Source organism: Zea mays, chromosome 3 (assembly GCF_902167145.1).
Source record: "Zea mays cultivar B73 chromosome 3, Zm-B73-REFERENCE-NAM-5.0, whole genome shotgun sequence".
Lineage (NCBI taxonomy): Eukaryota > Viridiplantae > Streptophyta > Magnoliopsida > Poales > Poaceae > Zea > Zea mays.
The window spans coordinates 226,304,195-226,325,014 of NC_050098.1; the positions used below are offsets into that span (position 1 = coordinate 226,304,195).

Below are 20,820 nucleotides of genomic sequence, written 5' to 3' on the forward strand. Positions count from 1 at the left end.
AGGATGACTAATGTCAGACGGAGAACCCTATGAGGTGTACTACTAATGCTTCCTAGCTAAAAGTTGTGTACAGATCCAGATCCCGGCGAATTTGCCTCCCGAGTATTGTTGACAACCTTTTCAGAAACGCTGGTATCCAACCTCAACACATCAAGCCTGCATCCCAGGCGAGGGGCCAATAACTAAGGAGGAGTCAACAATATCGCACACAGCAGGAACAGGCGATACACATATAAGTGTTAAATGCTGCTCAGAAGACAATATTTATTACTTTACAAAAACAGGGGAAGGCCTGGGGGCCGGTTCTAAAGAACGGACGCCCGTTCCATAGGGTGGTCCGGAGCCTGTGTGGCCGGTTAGCCTGGTTCTGTACCCAAAAACCTGCACACTCCACCACTCTGTGGCGGGTGTCCTAGTATTTAAAACTATAGTCCTGTGCGTCCAACAACCTGGAGGTCCGGCTCTAAAGAACGGGCACTTGTCTCCTGGGGGGGTCCGGAAACCATGTAGCCGCTCAGCCTGGTCCCGTACCGTGAGCCTGCATACTCCACCGCCCTGCGGCAGGTGTCTTAGTACTCGAAGCCACCATCCAGGGGGTCCGAACACACAACTTGGCTTCCCAGGCTAAAATCCTGCGTACATATGTTATTACATTCTGCTCTCAAGCAAATGTCATTACATTCCCTTACAAACGGGACCCCTAGCTCCATTTCTGCAGGAATGAACTACGCTGCACCAACAAGTTGCGCTGGAAGCTGGCTCCAGACAGCCCCACCAACGACGCCGACCACCTCTGCATCGATGGATTGCCGACGACGGCGACCACCTCTGCACCAGCAGCGACAACGACCTCCGCTCTGAGCGGCTCGCCAGCAGCAGCGATCACCACAGGGTGAGCGCTACTGCGGGTAGGTCCTCGCCCCCGTCCTCCTATGGGGGACGACAGCGAGGCCATTAAAGCCAAAGAGCCGGAGGTCCGACGGCAGGTGGCACTGACGGTCTCACCAGCGGAGGCAACCACCTCTGCAGTGGGCAGCCTCACCAGCGGAGGCGACCACGTCAGCCCCACCAGTGGCAGCGACCACCTCTGCACCGATGGGCAGCGGCTGCCCCGGCACCCATAAAGAGGTCCTCACTCCCGTCCTCACTGCGGGAGTGAGGACAAGACCATCCAAGAACGCCACCGCCGCCCCCGCGACGTACGACGTCTTGTACGACCTCCCGGTGCGGGAGGTGGCGCGGGAGAAGCCGTGGATGTGGCCGACCCACGCACGGCGCTACCGTCGCCCGTGCGGTGGACGGACAGCCGCGCTCCACTCCAGCGATAGGAGGCAGCGCCGGACGCGACACTAGAGCCACCCAGGCCGGAGAGCCAGACACGCGGTAGCTGACAGCGCCACAGACGGCCGGCCCCGCGTACCCGGAATTCGCCTCCCCCGCAAGGCTGGCGAACGCCCTTCTCCCCCAAATGCTGGAGGAAGAATCGGACCGCCAGCCCACGCGGAAGGCGAAGCTCCCACTCGGCTCGCCCTCCTCCCCAACGCGGATGATGAACATCCTTGAAGCTGAGGGCAGGGGGGAGGCCGCAGCCCGGCTCGCTTCTCTCCACCACAAGGCTGGTGGTCATCCCTCTAGATGACCACCGGCCGGAGGTTGCAACCGGGCTGCGTGATGAAAATCCTTGAAGCCAAATGATGGTGGAAGGATGCCAACTCCCATGGGGTTGCACCCCTCTAACAGCAGCAAGAAGAAGACAAGATCGGCGACACCACCACGAGCGCGCGCTCTCCGACGGTGAAGTCGCCGGAATGGACGACCTTGACGCGGATCCCTCCAGGGAACACCGGCGCACCTCATCTGGAGGCCCGAAATGCGAAAGGGCGCGATGGTCGCAAGAGGAGCGAGGCATATATACTACCTGGGAGATCGACCCCTTTTTAAAGGCAGACCCCCCCACTCGCGCCCCTGAAGCGTCACAGGTGGAGTCTCCCCCGGCGTGCACCAAGGATCCCACCTTATGACATGGGGGCCAGGCCCCACATGTCATACAGACTAACCCGAAGAAATCATGAGCACGTTCTCTATTTGGACTATCTTGAAACCGCAAATGATTAGCCTCTGTATTTTTTTTGCTATTATTATTGATATGATCATTGAAAGAGAGAAATCATGTCAGTATTGCAAATTATGAACAATAGTACATATACATTATTTAGTTGAAACTTAGTTGAATATCATATTTTCAAATAAATTATTTATACTTGGTATATTTATATTTTGGACTCTAAATATAATATTTTTGTATATTAAGTATATTTGTATTTTGGACTCTAAAACTCCAATAATCTAATGTATTCAAAATTAGACTTTTTAAATATTAATTAAAATTTATCATTGTATATCAGTAGTAATGTAAGATTAACACAGTCATTTGTTTATGATATAAATATTTTTAACATTTTAAAAGGGGTACTTCAGTTTTTAGTATATTATTTAATGTTTAAAATCACTTGTAATTAGTAATTAGTAATAAAAGTAAATTTATATTGATTTTATTGAATACTTTTTCCTTTCGGATACGAATAGTATCGGATATTTCACGGTTTTGTCGAATGTTGTCGAATACGAATCTTAAACCGGATAGAGAAAAAACGAATTCGGATATGTCAATTTAACATTCATAATAAAATCGAATACGAATACGGATATCCATATTAACACTTTATCCGAATACGAATACGAATAATTCGGATCTCCAGACATCCGAATCCATCTCTACACATAGATGTGTAGATCCAGGAACAAGGCAACCACTTCAGCACGTGCTCAATCATAGTCTCCATCCCTGCCACCTCCTGGTAGTAGAGGGCTACGACTGCAAGCGCCGGACGGGGAACCAAGGCAGTGGTCGCGTGAACGACACCTCGTCCTTGGAGTCAACGAATGCCATGAGGTCCCTAATGACGCCGGAGCCAATGAGGCAGCGGCCCGTGGCCGCCGCGCCCGCGAAGTCGTCCATGACAGTGTCGTAGTCGGCGAGTTCTAGGCTAGGGCAGGGCCACAGCGGGGGCTGGGAGCCTACGGGCGTGGGCAAGATCCACGTCCATACGCGCGGGAGTGAGATCCGCGGGCACGACGAGGGCAGTGCACGACGGGGTCTAGGAGCCTGCTGGCGTGGGTGAGATCTGCGTCCATCCGCGTGCTTACGCGGTGCTGGCGACGCGGGCGTGTGAGGGGGACAGAGGCGAGGGGCACCGCGGAGGTGTGGAGGTGGGGTCGGGCAGAACTGCGGTAGGGGAGCGATGTGCGTGGCGGCAGGATTAGCGACCAACGCGGGGGAAGCGGGCGCGGTTTGGAGGCTGGGGTGTCGCGGGGGCGAAGGCAGGGCGGGAGCTTGTGAAACATTGAGGACGCCCACATTAGACCCTTATAGAGTTTAGAGATATATCAAATTAATATAGCGATTTTACAATTCCATTTTTGATAATTTTAATTAAAACATTTTTTATTTTATTTATTCTGACACTTAATTATTATAAATCCTATTTTAGTTTTATTTTTATGTTATTATTATCATTACTATTAGAGCAATGGAATCATCCATACGCCTTATGGTTTATCAAGATAACATGTATATTATGTGATTAATTCAACACCACTAAATGTTAGAATTATAGGCATTTTCCGTACCATTTTAATTCCATAAATTAACATTATGATGATGACATATAAAAGATAATCAAACATAGATAACATGATCTCAAAAATATCCATAACAATATGGATCATGAGAACACAAAGCATATGAAGCATGTAAATCATATAAATAAAATAAGTATATAAACATGGTCCATGGATTATTGCGGAACAACTGGAAATAAACAGATAACAATATAAACAGGATGACTGTAAAATTAAGACAGACAGATATAACATATTATAATACGATAGAACAAATCTACATACGACATAAATAATATGCAGAATATAAAACTGTAATGAACTGAATTGATTATACCCTCCCATGCGCTCCGAGGATCCTGATCCTTGTCCAACTTCTCTTGTCATCCGATTGAGATGAAGACGCCAAGAACCAGCGATGAAGACAACGACAGACGTTGGGCAGTCGCGTAGACGCTCCCCAAAAACCTAATTGCTGATCCCCCGTGCAAGGTCTCGAACGGCACCGGCTTCGGAGGCACCTGCCCTCTCGCTTCTCTGTGCGCGCAGAGTCACGAGATGAAAATACCCTCACTCGGCGGCTGGACTGTGATTCTGAAAGTGTTCTCGCGTGTACCGAGTGACAGGGGTGCTCCTCTATTTAACCTATCGCAGAGGGAAGCTGAAGGAGAAAGGTCGCCGAGTCACGCCAAGAGTCGGCCAGCTCTAGCCGAGTTATGCCATGAGTCGGCCAGCTCTCGCCGAGTCACGCCATGAGTCGGCAGCTGAAGGAGAAGGGTCACTCGGCTGGCTGACGAAGTGACAGGGTCACTCGGCAGACGAAGAGACAGGGTCACTCGGCTGACGTACGCGGTTAGTGAGTGCTAAAAATTAACACAACCACACCACGCCCGCTCGCCTGCCTGCCTGCCTGCCTGCCTCGCCTCGCCTCGCCACGCCACGCCACGCCCGGCTCGGCCCGGCCGCGCCACACCACGCCCGCTCGCCTGCCTGCCTGCCTCGCCTCGCCTCGCCTCGCCACGCCACGCCACGCCCGGCTCGGCCCGGCCGGCGGCGGCGGCGGCGCGCGCGCGCGTGTGGCACGCCCTTGTCCATTTCTTGACTTCTCAAGTTAAGTGGAATAAATCCCACCATATAAGTCAAGGCAAAAGACCCTTGGACTTCCAATGTGGTACTATTGGTATTCTCCACCATTACACACCATAGAGTTTATTCAATAAATGGGCCAAGCCCATAAAAGATCCAACAATCCCCACCAAACTCTAGGGTTTGAAATGATGAAGTATCAGAATCACAATCCTTTGATATACCAGTGTTTCGATGGAGACTGTTAAGTTGAACATCCATCTAGAATAAGAGTTTCACTCATTCACAACTGAACAATGGACTATGCCTTGAATTGACAGTTTTGTGCGAAATAAGATTCACTCAAATCCTTTGCTGATACTAGGCTGCAAAAGGGTATTCCCGCTGTTTAGAAGCATATAAGTCACACTTCAGTGCCTTTCATGAGTATTTAGGGATTACCCAAGTCCCATAGACTGTGACTAGCAGTCTGACTCATATAGGTGTATTCCTCAGAAGATGTTCTGTAGGACAACATCTCACCTTTATAAGACTCTTGGAATACATTAAGGTAAAAACCATCCTGCCTTACAGATAGGAAAGATGTGCATCAGAAATGAGTTAAAGAAGGGATCTTTCCTCACAATCTACTCCTAGCTTGTTTCTCCACTCTACTTCACGGGATCTCCGATCACATAGAGCAGGTTACCACTAGAGTAGATCTCACATGGGTCTCATACCCATTTCCCTCGATGCACTTTCTATCACATTGCGTGATAGACCCTTAGTGAATTGATCTGCCAGATTATTTGATGTGTGGACATAATCCACGGTTATAACTCCGGAGTTTTTCAACTTTCTGACAGATTTCAATCTCCTCTTAACATGCCTTGTAGACTTCATGTTATTCCTAGAACTGTTAACCTTTGTAATCACCGTTTGGTTGTCACAGTTCATGGAAATAGCCGGTATCGGTTTTTCAACTACCGGTAAGTCCAATAGGAAATCACGAAGCCACTCGGCCTCAGCCCCAGCAGTGTCTAATGCTGCGAGTTCTGCTTCCATTGTAGACTTCGTTAAGATAGTCTGCTTGCAAGACTTCCAGGAAACAGCGCCACCTCCAAACAGAAACACATATCCGCTTGTGGCATAAAGCTCATCAGCATCAGAAATCCAGTTGGCATCACAATAGCCTTCCAGCACTTTTGGGTTTCCGGTATAATGAATACCGTATGTCATAGTACCTTTCAAATACCGCAACACTCTCTCAAGAGCACGCCAGTGATCATCTCGTGGTTTCGACACAAACCGACTTAGCTTACTCACAGCATAAGAGATGTTTGGCCTTGTTGCACTTGCAAGGTACATGAGCGAGCCAATGATCTGGGAGTATGTCAATTGATCCCTTGCTATTCTCCGATTCTTTCTTAATAGCACACTAGGGTCATAAGGTGTTGGAGCAGGATCACAGTCACTAAAACCAAAGCGACTCAATACCTTTTCCACATAATGGGATTGTAACAAAGTTACCCCACCATCAGCTTCTCTAACAAGCTTGATGTTTAGAATGACATCAGGCTCTCCCAAATCTTTCATCTCGAAATTGCTCGATAGAAGATTTTTAACTTCCTCAATCACATTGAGATTTGATCCAAAGATCAAAATGTCATCAACATAAAGGCACAGCATAACAGACTCACCCCCACCATACCGATAGTATACACACGTGTCAGATTCATTTACAACAAATCCAGCTGCTGTAAGAGTATTATCAAACTTTTCATGTCATTGCTTAGGTGCTTGTTTTAGGCCATACAATGATTTTATCAACCTGCACACCTTGTTCTCTTGACCATCCGCAATGAACCCTTCTGGCTGATCCATGTAGATCTCCTCATCCAACTCTCCATTAAGGAAAGTTGTCTTAACATCCATCTGATGAATGATAAGACCATAAGAGGCTGCCACGGCTATTAATGTGCGAATCGTAGTCAATCGAGCCACTGGTGAGTAGGTATCAAAGAAATCTTCACCTCCTTTTGGGTATATCCTTTGGCCACAAGCCTTGCCTTGTACCTCTCAATTGTACCATTAGGCCTAAGCTTTTTCTTGAAGATCCATTTGCAACCTATAGGTTGACAACCATAAGGACGGTCAACGACCTCCCAAGTTCCATTAGACATAATAGATTCCATCTCACTCCTTACTGCTTCCTTCCATAAGTCAGCATCAGGAGAGGAATATGCCTCACTAATGGTAGTTGGTGTGTCTTCCACAAGGTACACTATAAAGTCATTACCAAAGGATTTTGCAACCCTCTGTCTCTTGCTCTTTCGAGTGACTATAGTGTCATCCTCCTCAGGGATGTGCACGTGAGAATCCTCAGCATGATCTATAGGAATCGACAGTTCGTGGTCATGGGGAATTAAAGTCTCATGACTTGTATCACTAGGTGTATTCTTCATGGGAAACTCATACTCAAAAAATGTTGTGTCTCTTGATTCCATGACAGTATCAACATACATATCAGGCACATCAGATTTTATAATTAAGAACCTATACCCAGTGCTGTGAAAAGAGTACCCAAGGAATATGCAGTCAACAGTTTTAGGCCCAAGTTTACGCTTTTTGTTGATTGGCACATTTACTTTAGCCAAGCAACCCCAAGTGCGCAAATATGAGAGATTTAATCTTCTCTTTTCCCATTCCTCAAATGGTGTGATCTCTTTGTTCTTTGTCGGAACTCTATTTAGGACATGACATGCTGTCAAAATCGCCTCACCCCACCATGCCTTGGATAATCCCGCTGTACTCAACATGGCATTCACCAAATCTGTTAGAGTGCGGTTTTTCCTTTCAGCAATCCCATTGGATTGTGGTGAGAATGGCGGTGTCCTCTCATGAATAATACCATGTTCCACGCAGAACTCATCGAACACATTAGAGAAATATTCTCCACCTCGGTCGGACCTTAAACGCTTTATTTTCCTCTCAAGTTGGTTCTCTACTTCAGCTTTATAGGCCTTAAAATAATTGAACGCTTCATCTTTTGTTTTTAAGAGATACACATAACAAAATCTAGTGGAGTCATCTATAAAAGTGAGAAAGTATCTTTTACCACCTTTGGTCAAAATTCCATTCATCTCGCACAGATCAGAATGAACAAGTTCTAGAGGTGCCAAACTCCTCGCCTCAGCAGCCTTGTGAGGCTTGCGGGGTTGTTTTGATTCAACACACACATGGCACTTAGACTTTTTGACCAAGTTAAATTTAGGAATTAAATTTATATTTGCTAACCGCATAAGACAGCCAAAGCTTGCATGACAAAAACGTGAATGCCATAAATCTGACTCATCAGAAAAATTAACAGAATTCACCAGTTTATTACACACATCATGCAGTGATAAGCGGAACAAGCCTCCGCAGTCATATCCTTTACCAACAAAAGTACCATGTTTCGACACAACACATTTATTAGACTCAAGAACAACTTTGTATCCATCTCGACATAGCATAGAAGCGCTAACGAGATTCTTCTTGATAGAGGGCACATGTTGCACGCTCTTCAATGGCACCGTCTTTCCCGAAGTAAACTTCAGAATGACCGTACCAACACCAAGAACATGAGCACGCGACCCATTTCCCATCAATAAGGCGCCAGACCTCCCGACCTGGTAGGAATTGAACATAGAGGCATCAGCACACACATGAATGTTTGCACCACTGTCCATCCACCACTCAGGTGAATTACAGACTGAAAGAACAAATGGTAAAGAATTACCATACCCAGATGTTCCTCCTTCAGTTTCAGTGGTTACAACATTAGCTGATTTCTTGTCTTGAGTGAACTTGCGATCAGGGCACTCTCTTGCCCAATGTTGATCACTGCCACAGACAAAGCATCCTCCCTTTCCCTTGTTATTGTTGTTCTTCTTTTTAAATTGTGTTGTTTGAACAGGTTTATTCGCGTTCTCTGGTTTGTTCTGGTTTTTCTTCTTGTTAAACTTGCGGAAGTTTCTCTTCTGCACCACATTAGCAGTAGAGGTCTCAACACCTTTTCCATTGTCCTTAGTTCTAGCCCTTTCCTCAACATCAAGAGTACCAATGAGCTCTTCCACATTGAACTCTTGTCTCTTATGTTTAAGAGAGGTAGCAAAGTCCTTCCAAGAAGGTGGCAACTTGGCGATTATACCGCCAGCCACAAACTTGTCAGGCAAAGGACAAGGAAAAAGTTCGAGTTCCTTAGCTAGTGCCTGAAACTCATGAGCCTGTTCCACTACAGATCGGTTCTCAACCATCTTGTAGTCATACAGCTGCTCCATGAGATACAGCTCACTACCAGCGTCAGTTACTCCAAACTTTCCGACAAGTGCATCCCACAGCTCTTTCCCTGTGGGAAGGATGATATAGCTTTTCTGGAATTTTGTATCAAGTGCGCTAATCACTGCACCTCGAAAGAGGTTGTCTTCAGCCTTAAACTTAGCCTCATCCTCAGGAGGTAAGTTGGCAGGCTTGCCCTCAGCGGCATGAAAACAAGACATTGCAGTTAGCCACAATTCCATCTTAGCTTTCCATATCAAGAAGTTTTTACCATCAAAAGGATCAGGCTTTAGCACAGCAGCAAAACCTCTGACAGAAAAATACCTAACATTAGGTTTTTGGATTGTTAGAATTATAGGCATTTTCCGTACCATTTTAATTCCATAAATTAACATTATGATGATGACATATAAAAGATAATCAAACATAGATAACATGATCTCAAAAATATCCATAACAATATGGATCATGAGAACACAAAGCATATGAAGCATGTAAATCATATAAATAAAATAAGTATATAAACATGGTCCATGGATTATTGCGGAACAACTGGAAATAAACAGATAACAATATAAACAGGATGACTGTAAAATTAAGACAGACAGATATAACATATTATAATACGATAGAACAAATCTACATACGACATAAATAATATGCAGAATATAAAACTGTAATGAACTGAATTGATCATACCCTCCCATGCGCTCCGAGGATCCTGATCCTTGTCCAACTTCTCTTGTCATCCGATCGAGATGAAGACGCCAAGAACCAGCGATGAAGACAACGACAGACGTTGGGCAGTCGCGTAGACGCTCCCCAAAAACCTAATTGTTGATCCCCCGTGCAAGATCTCGAACGGCACCGGCTTCGGAGGCACCTGCCCTCTTGCTTCTCTGTGCGCGCAGAGTCACGAGATGAAAATACCCTCACTCGGCGGCTGGACTGTGATTCTGAAAGTGTTCTCGCGTGTACCGAGTGACAGGGGTGCTCCTCTATTTAACCTCTCGCAGAGGGAAGCTGAAGGAGAAAGGTCGCCGAGTCACGCCAAGAGTCGGCCAGCTCTAGCCGAGTTATGCCATGAGTCGGCCAGCTCTCGCCGAGTCACGCCATGAGTCGGCAGCTGAAGGAGAAGGGTCACTCGGCTGGCTGACGAAGTGACAGGGTCACTCGGCAGACGAAGAGACACGCCTGCATGCATGCATGCATGCCTGCCTCGCCTCGCCTCGCCTCGCCACGCCACGCCCGGCCGGCGGCGCGCGCGCGTGTGGCACGCCCTTGTCCATTTCTTGACTTCTCAAGTTAAGTGGAATAAATCCCACCATATAAGTCAAGGCAAAAGACCCTTGGACTTCCAATATGGTACTATTGGTATTCTCCACCATTACACACCATATAGTTTATTTAATAAATGGGCCAAGCCCATAAAAGATCCAACACTAAATTCAATTGAACTAGCTATTTAATTTTATAAAAGTTAAGTTGCATGTATATAATTAATCCAAAATTTAATTGGGACCCCATGCAAACCATAGAAAAGTATGAGGAGAAAAGGGGCAAAAAAGAGCAGATGATTGGAATCGGTTCCATGAGACCATGACCCTATATACGCTTGTAGGCACTAGATAATATAACTTCAGATTTAAATATTCTAAAATTCAATAAAAAGATAATTTCTAAACACAGGTTGCACTTTTTGTTCGGATCTGAAAAGTCAGGTCAATGAATTTGTAGATAGAAATTCTTTGAAATTGTGTGATTCTTGACTTTGTAGCTTAATTATATGCGCAGCTTGTAGATGGAATTCCTAAATAATTAATATATTAGCTGATATAACTGCAGATCGCAAACGAACTCCTCAATATATCAACTGGTAATTGTAGACAAACGAACTACTTATTAATGTTTCAATGTTTCAGACCCGAAGATAAGTGCAGACGAACAAACTAGCCTAGAGATCGAATCTAACAGTAATAACCAGAACAAACTAGCACAAGAGATCGAATCTAACAGTAATAACCACCGAGGTCCGCGGACGGGGAGACTACATCAGTCGAAGGCCCAGGAGTTCTCCCTGCGGATCTCCTCCTCCTCCTCTTCGGTGAAGTCGTTCTTGATGTTGAATGTCCTGCGGATCTCCTCCGGTGACTTGCCCTTCATCATGTCGGCCACCGTCTGGCAGGTCAGGTCCAGCAACCCCTTGATGTCGAGATAGTTGGCAGCCAGGATGAGGTCGAAGAGCGTCGCCTGCTCGACCTTGACGAACTCCGCGTCCCACTTCTTGAGGTCGACCTCGCCGCCGCCCCCAGCTGATGAAGCGTTGCTGGTCTCCGCGGCGGCGGAGTCGTCGGCGGCGACGTGGACGTGCTTGTTGCAGTACTCGATGACCAGGGCGAGAGTCTTGGAATCCACGTTGGGAAGCGGGATGGCGTTGTCGGCGCAGTCGTCCTCGATCAAGAGACGGATGATCTCTGACTTCATCGCCACCGCCTCCTCAACCTCGAACTCCTCGTGGTCGGAGCTCCTGAGCGTAACCATCTTCTTCTCAGCCATTGGTGTGGATTGAATGCTAGTAATGCGGGTGCAACGACAGGACGAAACCCTAGCTACGTGCGGCGCGCGGCAAGATGATTGGGAACGAGGAAAACGAGTTAACGAATGGAAGACCGTGACTTGGCCCTGACGACGTGACCTCCTTTATATATCGGCTGTGGTTAGACAGGCGAATGGCGGCGGGATGCAGCGAGTGTGGCCCGCGAGAACAGGATTTTCTGGCGTATCCATACCATACATGCAGCCGGAGAATATATTTTTGACATGCGTTGCGTGGAGACTGCGGCAGACTCACCCTCGCTATATTTAGTTAACCAAACAAGAGATATTGCTTGGTCAATACACGCACTCATCAGTCTAGATCGACTCATACAGCATCGGCAAAACTAGGTAGAAGGTAGGGGGTGCATATGCACCCGCGAAATTTTACAAAATTAGTGACTCAGACAAGATTTTTACCATATATGCACCACGTATCGGTTATTACCATGCACCCTTAAGCTATTTGCACCCTCCTCTATTTTACTCTAGCTTCGCCACTGTCATACAGGATACCAATCAGACGGCTCTATTCAAGAACACCATAGATAACACATTACATATCCCATTACATGGTCATCAAATAATTGTTAATCTTTTTACGACATTATCGTCTAAAAGGTTGTTAAATAGTCAAAAGAGATGAATGGTTAAAGCCTAAGTTTATGCTTTGGGGGCTAAGTTTATACCGGGTATTTTATACTCACGGGGTTAACGGGTATGATGAGGGCGAAACGTTCTCGTACCCGTTAACTAGTTAGTTGAAAGTTTTGTTCAATAAAAGACACATAAATAAACAATTATCGTATATGCATATCCTTTCAATACCACTAAATTCAATTGAACTAGCTATTTAATTTTGTAAATGTTAAGTGAGATGTATATAATTAATCTAATTTTTAATTGGGACCCATGCAAACCATAGGAAAATACGAGGAGAAAAAGGAGCAAAAATGAGCAGATGGTTGGAATCGGTCCCGTTACCCAATGTGCGCGGACGTGGATCGCCTGACTTAGCGTTTTTACTGCACCGGCTTGCAGTACAGCTACATCCACCGTTCCTTGCATCCAACGCTCCTGCTTGCCTAACCAAATTTTATGGACTTCAACGGGCTGAAATAATGGAAAACAGGAACACAGCCCAGAATATGTCAATGCACGCAGAATTAGTTTTGGAGGGAAACCGGACACTGCTACTCTGTTTTGCCGCCATAACTAATAAATAAGCTATTTGTCTCTTGCCTTTCTCTTTCTCGGATGTTCCTTCTTCTCATATCTGGCCAAAGAAAACAAAGCATCAAATTAGAAGACACAACCACAGAAAGAGTCAATGAGTTGAAGGTTGTTCTATCCGAGCCATCAAGTTCTGCCCACAAGATGGACAAGGCAAATGGAGAGCAGAATGGTTCCAAAACGTAAGTGATGATACCTCCAGAATTTTTTTCACGTCAATCTGAGTCCACATAGTTAAAAGTAAACTAGCTACAAATTTCAAAGGTTAAAGTAGTAGTGTTGTCGCCAAACATTTCTTTCCACTTATTAAATGTCTCTCCATATCATTTCAGAGAAAATGGCGTGCTTAATTTGGAACCGTGTGTTGGGATGAAATTTAGAGATGAGGTTCAGGCTTGGAAATTATGGGTAGAGTATGGAGGCTATATGGGATTTTCAGTCAGAAAAAGGTACAACAATAAAAGGAAGGTTGATGGCAAAATTACATCATGTCGTTATGTTTGTTCCAATGAAGGTCATCGAGCACGAGACAAAAGAGATCATCTAGTAAAATGTCCTAGAGCTGAAACTAGAACTGATTGTGAAGTCCGCATGTGTCTTAAAATGGAGGGAGAGGGTTATGTAGTATATGAGCTATTTCTGGAGCATAACCATCACCTTCACTTGGCAGAGACCTCACATTTAATGGTATCACAAAGGAAAATCTCAGAAGTACAAGCTTTTGAAATTGAGACCGCCGATGATTCTGGAATTGGGCCAAGAGCCGCACACGAGTTAGCTAGTCGTCAAGTTGGTGGATCATTTAATCTGAGCTATACACGTCTTGATCATAAAAACTATTTGCGGACCAAACGTGAGCGTGAGATGGCATATGGAGAAGCTGGGAGTATGTTAAAGTATTTTCAAGATAAAATTACCGAATGCTGAAGAACCGTTGGCGTAATGAAGCTTATATTTAAGAGTAGTAATTTTGGATAATGTGTTCTGACGAATGTGTTAGCTGAATGGTGATGCTTGGCATGTTCAGTTCTGCTTCTTTTGGCTGAGGCTGTTGCTGCTTCATATTTTGTTGTATATAGTAGAAAGCTGTTTGTGGTGGGTGCTGCAGCAATAGCTAGAATAAGCTGAAGTGAACATCTTGATTTTATTTTGTAACATGTGACCATAACTCGAGAACTTATACATGGATTTAGCCATCTCAATTATGATTTCTGGGCATTCGTTTTCTGGTAAGATGCTCCTGCCACTGATTGCAAAGAGAACTAAGGGATTAGCATGTTTTGCACTCTTCAAACTGGTAGCATAAAAAAAAGGATTATTGGGAGCCATGTCGGCGAACAGACCAAACAATTAAGCAACAGATTAAATAAAATTCAGAAGTATAGAGATCCAAAATCTGCAATCCCCCAATGTGTCCTGTTCTTCTGCACATCAGTTTTATAGCCAGTGTCACATGTATTTTGGATATAGCTGTACTTCTCCCAACAGAACGCTACCAAGCGTTGGATGCAAGGAACGGTGGATGTAGCTGTACTGCAAGCCGGTGCAGTAAAAACGCTAAGTCAGGCGATCCACGTCCAATGTGCGCTTAGCTTGTAGGACGCTAGGCGGACCAATATAACTTCAAACTAGTTGATATGTCTCTTGCTACAGTTTATATATTATAATGACATGACCTGCAATTTAACTCTCAGTCTAGTATCATGATATCATGAACTATAATTTAACTCTAATCTAGCCACACTACAATTTGGTGTGATGCGTTGAAAGTGGAGGCATGAGGGGAGAGAAAAGAGGCTGTAGGGCGATCGGGTGACGGTGGATGAGACGCGCGGAGGGCTATCATCTTTATCCACAGCGGCTTGCACATAGGCAGGGCTAGGGAAGCGGAGCGGAGCATTAGGTTGTTCACTCCAGATTAAAGTCAGACTGCTATAGTTGTAATCTATAGGGACAAAACACTATAAAAATAATAGAAAAGTCATTTTGGATTAAAGCCAAGCGAGCAGCTTGTCGGCTTTCACGGATGGTACGAGTCTGGAGCATCTTCCTCATTGAAATTTTCTCTGCTTTTTGTAATCAGTTCAGTTCGTAGGTTAATGGACTGGGTAAGATTATTAGTTCTTTGTCATGTTATTTAGATTCTAGAATACCAATATACATACAGTAGGAAAATTACCCAATGCCACCATTAGTGCAAACCCATCGTCCAAGCTTTGTCAGATCAACCAAACTAGTAACCTCACCAAGCTAGTAGCTTTGCTCTAACCAACCATGAGAGTTTGTAGCACATAAGTGCATGTCTGACCCCCTGAATCTATATCCTTTGGCTCATACAAGAGTTAGTGGCAGTGGCAACTTCAGTTTCCATCAAAACACTCTTCCAACCATCAATTTTCCTTGCATATGTGCATCTTCTCGGATGCACCTCCATATCCACTCCCTGCAGCTTCTTCCACTCGGCAGGGTCGGACTCTTCCTGGTGACCTGCTTGGGTAAAGTGGCTCCATGTCTTATTAATCATAGCCAATCTAAAAAATCACAACCCCTGCAACATATTAGCAGAAATGAAAATATTACAGCATGTCATCAGTCTTCAACAACTACTTCTAGAGGAGAGTCATCACAATATACAGTTTAAACAATATTAGAAGGAACAAAAACTCATGGTCCAGTGAATCAAATGTCATCAAGCAATCTGTAGAAATGCTCGGACTAATCCAAAGCTCCCTTTGACCCTAAACGTGGGGAGGCAAGCTACACATGGAACATGTCCGGCCTTCTATTGTTTATTTTAACATTCATCAGGCCTTCAAATTTGAATGTACAAAGATCTGCTGGTAACTGCTAGCAAGAGAGTGCCGATGAATGTCTTGCTGCAGGCATAGATTCCTACATATCTAAGCCCGTGAACTTCCAGAATACAAAAGAATGTCGCAGCGGTATTTGATGTCTCAATGACATTTCAATAATTTAGTTCACAAGTATTACAAAATTTAGGAGTAAAATTACCAGTGCTTGGTAGCCTATCAAAAGGGCCAAAAGCATTGCGCCCTAGAAAGAGGAATGGATGCATAAGCTTCAAGACTGCTCTTTATGCTTACACAGAAGAAAAACAATATGTTGATACCAGTAAACTCAAACAAAAATAATATGTTATTCATGGACAAAGTAAAGAAACTAATCAGTTATCAGTGGTTGGATAAATGAAGTACATGCATGATATCAATTGACTTTAGATAAGAAGCATTCGATCAACCAAGTGAATTACTAAAATAGCACATATTACTCTGTAATCAAACTACCTCAAGGGCTACAGATTGTAGTACATTGACTGAAGATTAATGAAAGACAAACTTCGTTCTTTGCTCTCTCAGGGCGTATCCAACAATATAAGGTAGCACTACCATCTAAGCTGCCAAACAGGGAGGAGACAAACATCAAAATGTCTAGTTTGCAGTTTGTTTGTCCACCTAAATTTAGTAAACAATACAAGGAACATGAAGTGCCAAGTGTTGGGGCGAAGGCGAAGACGCTACCCTTCGCTCCAGCCTTCGTCTATCTCGCTGCACCAACGGAAGCAAAACGACTGGCGAGGTCCACCCTTCGTCTTCTACACTACAAGACGAAGGGCCTACGACGACGTCACCCCGTCCTACGTCCTCACCCGACCTGGAGGCCCACGTGGGATTCGGCCCATTGTAACAGGCCCCGCACGGAGAAGTGTGTTACGGGCCCGATTTGTAATGGCTTTTCTGTAATGACAGTCTGTAACCCTCATTTATAGGAATATTACGGGGATAGTCCAGGTGCCTGAGGGTACATGCGTCCTTACATCGAGACGTTGGGCACTCAGGCACCTATAAATACCCCCGTACAGTGCCCTTGAGAGGCTGGATTAACAGAGCAATCGCCATCTCGAGTTAAAACCTTATTTACGTTACTATCCCTCCCCCATTGGATCAACTTGCCCAGGAGAGCAAGTTCCAACATTTGGGCAAGCTGATCCAACAGGGGAGGGATAGTAACGTAAATAAGGTTTTAACTCGAGATGGCGATTGCTCTGTTAATCCAGCCTCTTAAGGGCACTATACGGGGGTATTTATACTTTATAGGTGCCTAAGTGCCCAACATCTCGATGTAAGGACGCATGTACCCTCAGGCACCTGGACTATCCCCGAAATATTCCTATAAAGGAGGGTTACAGACTCTCATTACAGAAAAGCCATTACAAATCGGGCCCGTAACACACTTCTCCGTGCGGGACCTGTTACAATGGGCCGAATCCCACATGGGCCTCCAGGTCGGGTGAGGACGTGGGACGGGGCGACATCGTCGTAGGCCCTTCGTCTTGTAGTGTAGAAGACGAAGGATGGACCTCGCCGGTCGTTTTGCTTCCGTTGGTGCAGCGAGATATAGACGAAGGCTGGAGCGAAGGGTAGCGTCTTTGCCTTCGCCCCAACATTTGCCCTCCGAGGGATCAGTTCGACTAAGTCATCTGGTGCCGAAGACGTCGCTAGATGGTGGGGACGCTGCCCTCGCTCGAAGTGGTTCCGCGGGGGTTTTTGATGTGACCGTTGATGGACGCGGTACTGTTGGACTGCGGGTTTCCCGAAGCGTCGCGTCCTGTGTATAAAAAGGGGTGGGGTGGCGCGGGTTAGGTTCTCTTTCTATGCGTCGCAAAACCCTAGCCTCCTTTTGAAACCGTTCGCCCGCTCGCCTGCCCTCCTTGCTCCTGCTCGTCGGAGATCTGGCCCGCGTCAAGCAGACCGCTCGCCGCCGCCGGCGGTACGTAGTCATGCCGTCTTCTTCCTCGTCTGCTGCAAATACGCTGTCGGCCGACGCATCGTTCGAGGATACCTTGAGCAACGTGGCGGCGGAGGAGCTACATCCGGGTGATACGGTGGAGTTCGGCATTTCGCAGATTTCCTCGGTCCGCGTTCAGGATATGCAGCAGCTTGGATATTTTAGCAGCGGAGTGGGGCGTGTCCCGGGGGCGGAGGAGGTTCCCGAGCCCGAGGGCGAGTTGGTCGTGTTTGAGACATTTTTCACCGCTGGCCTTCGTCTACCTGCACATCGATTTGTGACGGAGGTCCTGCAGAGATTTGAGGTCCAGGTCCACCAGCTGACGCCGAATGCCATGGTGGCCCTAGCAAAGTATGTCTGGGCGGCGACTTCGTATGGTGGTCAGCCTTCTATGGAGGTCTTCGCCAAACATTACTGTCTGCATTGGCAGAAAAGGAAAATTAGACATAAGATTGCACAGTTTGGATCGTGCACGTTTACGCCGAGGACCGGAAAGACATCGATGGAAGTCGTGGAGTTGGTTCCCTGTGCCCGCAATAAGTGGGGCAACTGGTGGGATTTCTGGTTTTATGTTTCCAAAGGCGAAGTCGAAGACCATCCAAGGCTCCCCGTGGCCGTGATGTGCTCCCATTATTATGTGGCGTACCCGCAATTTGAGGTGGCGGAGGATGATGAAGACGAAGGATCCCTTTGGTGCGCTGCCCGCATGAGTAGCGGGCGCGATTTAGTTAAGGAATTTATCGGGTATGGGGTATGGCCCTTGGCACATGGCTGGGCGTTGGGCGAAGTATGCCCTCGCGAGATGCCCTCCCTGGGCGGGCAGCGGGTGCGAAGTCCAGCCTTCGCGTTGGATCTGCATGGCCAGGATCCCGCCGCATTCGTGCGTGAAGCGGAAGACGGTGCGGCGAGGATTGTGGGGCGCTATGTGCCGAGGACAGAGGGTCTGCGAAGCTGGGATATCCGTTGGTCCAACGTTAGATTGAATCGGGTCTTCGAATTGAACTGCTTGTCATACGGTGGTTATCCCGGGGATGACGCTGCCGACCGCCGCGGAAAGAAACCAGTGGGCGTGACCGAGGAAGGGCCTTCGCGGGAGGCTGCCCCGGCCACTAAGAAGAGAAAATTAGGTACTGCAGTGGGGGAGTGGGGGTCTCTGATAGTTTTGTTGTGAATTTGATGGGGACGTGCGCAGCCCTCGAGGGAAGGATGTCTTCGCCCGAGCTCCGGGAGTCTTCGGCGCGAATGCTGGAGGTTACCTGGGGTCGATGGCCCAAGAATGTTCCGATCCGATTAACAGAGCAATCGCCATCTCGAGTTAAAACCTTATTTACGTTACTATCCCTCCCCCGTTGGATCAACTTGCCCAGGAGAGCAAGTTCCAACACCAAGCAAAGAACTACATACTCATAAATGGACCTATATCAACAGTGTTATTCAAAGGTACATAGATATACAGCTAGGATACTTCACATGTTAAAACTTAAATGCAGCTAACAAAATTTAGTAAGCATCAATGCAGCATATATCCATCAAGAAAGAGCAAAAAAATGTTGCTGCTAGATGATGGGAGGTTGGCTCTTTATCTAGCACCAAAAGGTCTTCTGTTCATTCTTGATCCAAGAACAATATCTTTTGCAACACTGGATATGGGACATCTTGATTCAGTCAGCGTGTACACATGAAATCTCTTCAGTAGTGGTTGAGTTTGTAGGTTGAGATTCAAATTAGATCATGTTTAATGTACTTTATAAATCGTTCTCCTAGTTTCTGAAACCGCACTTTGTAGATATTGAAGATTATAGATCGGATTATTGTAAATCCATGCAAGCATTTGATGCTCCCATTTCACCAGCATCGTTTGATATTAAAAAATGAGGCATGCTTGACCCTAATATTTGAACATATGCCCCCTTTGTTGGGAAATAACGGTATGCAGTAAGAGCTATCCCTTTTGGAATTCTTGGGGTAAGACATAATGTTGATGCATTTAAATGATCCTTGATTATGTCTGGAGGCGATATTGCTCACTAACCAACAAAGGGGCATGAAGGCTACTTTGCATATTGTGGTTGAGCACAATGTCAATACATTCTTTTAGTATAGCACTGAGTAGTAAAGGTTATTAAGGCTATGAACTCATGAATCATTTTTTCAGAACCTGGAAAATACATTACCAAACCTAGAACAAATAATTCCCTAATGTAAGTTAGTTGATGATGTGAAGATGTGGCTAGTATAGCAAACAGTCACTGTAAATATTATACTACAAGGCTAAAAGTCTGCATGACAAGATGATACTTAGAAACAAGTAGACCAATTTTACTCTTGATTTTACCCAAAAGAAGTACAATTTATCTTGAACCTACTACGAATTAACAGACAGTGTTAGAGGTTCAGAATAAGACAATTAGTAGACAGATTGTTATGTATGCAGCAATGGGCAAGTTTGATTCCGAAGTTAACAGAGCCCATCAACCCAATCGCAAGACGCCATTTGGCTGGCTACACTAGAATCCAATCACAAATTCTCAAACAACAACCATGTTGTAAGTTGTAACAGCCTGTTAAGTTGTCGACCAAATGCGAGTAAATTAAGTCAGCTGTACGATCGTCTGTAAATGCAAGATCAATTTTCAGGCCCGCTGCGATGGTGTAATCCATGGGTACTATATTTTTTAGAAATTAGGAAAATCATTTCAAACTTCAACTTGAATCACAATATAATTGTTGTGAAATGGCTCATAGGGTCCGAGGATCTTCTTACAGAGATCACTTTCTCGTAGATTTGTACCTGGTGTGTACACTCGTTGTACGAGTACTCAAACGTCACCATCTCGAGCACGCACATTACAAACAAGTAGATGTCCACCAGCTAGTTGTACTCCTCGTACACTTCTGGTGCCATAAACTCTGATGTGTCCAACCGACCCAACACATCATTGCACAGCTACTACAAGTAGTGATCGGACAACACAATTTCTGGCTAGTGTTCTAATTAGTTGACTTACCTACGCAGTGGACGGTGTGGGACTTGTGGAGGATGGCGGTGAGAGTGAGAACGATGTCGCCAATCTTGACCTCTCCCTGGTTGTCGTGCACGCGGGATAATGCCAGGTCGTG

At 45.8% G+C, this 20,820-nt stretch overlaps 1 protein-coding gene across 1 annotated transcript; it reads right to left on the reverse strand.

Annotated features, from left to right (window-relative positions):
- Positions 1-10,903: 10,903 nt before the first annotated feature.
- Positions 10,904-11,742, reverse strand: LOC100283299 (uncharacteriized LOC100283299). The gene has a single exon (NM_001156201.2). It carries the CDS (start codon positions 11,620-11,622, stop codon positions 11,119-11,121), a length of 504 nt encoding a protein of 167 aa, NP_001149673.2. The 5' UTR covers positions 11,623-11,742; the 3' UTR covers positions 10,904-11,118.
- Between the last annotated feature and the right edge of the window lie 9,078 nt (positions 11,743-20,820).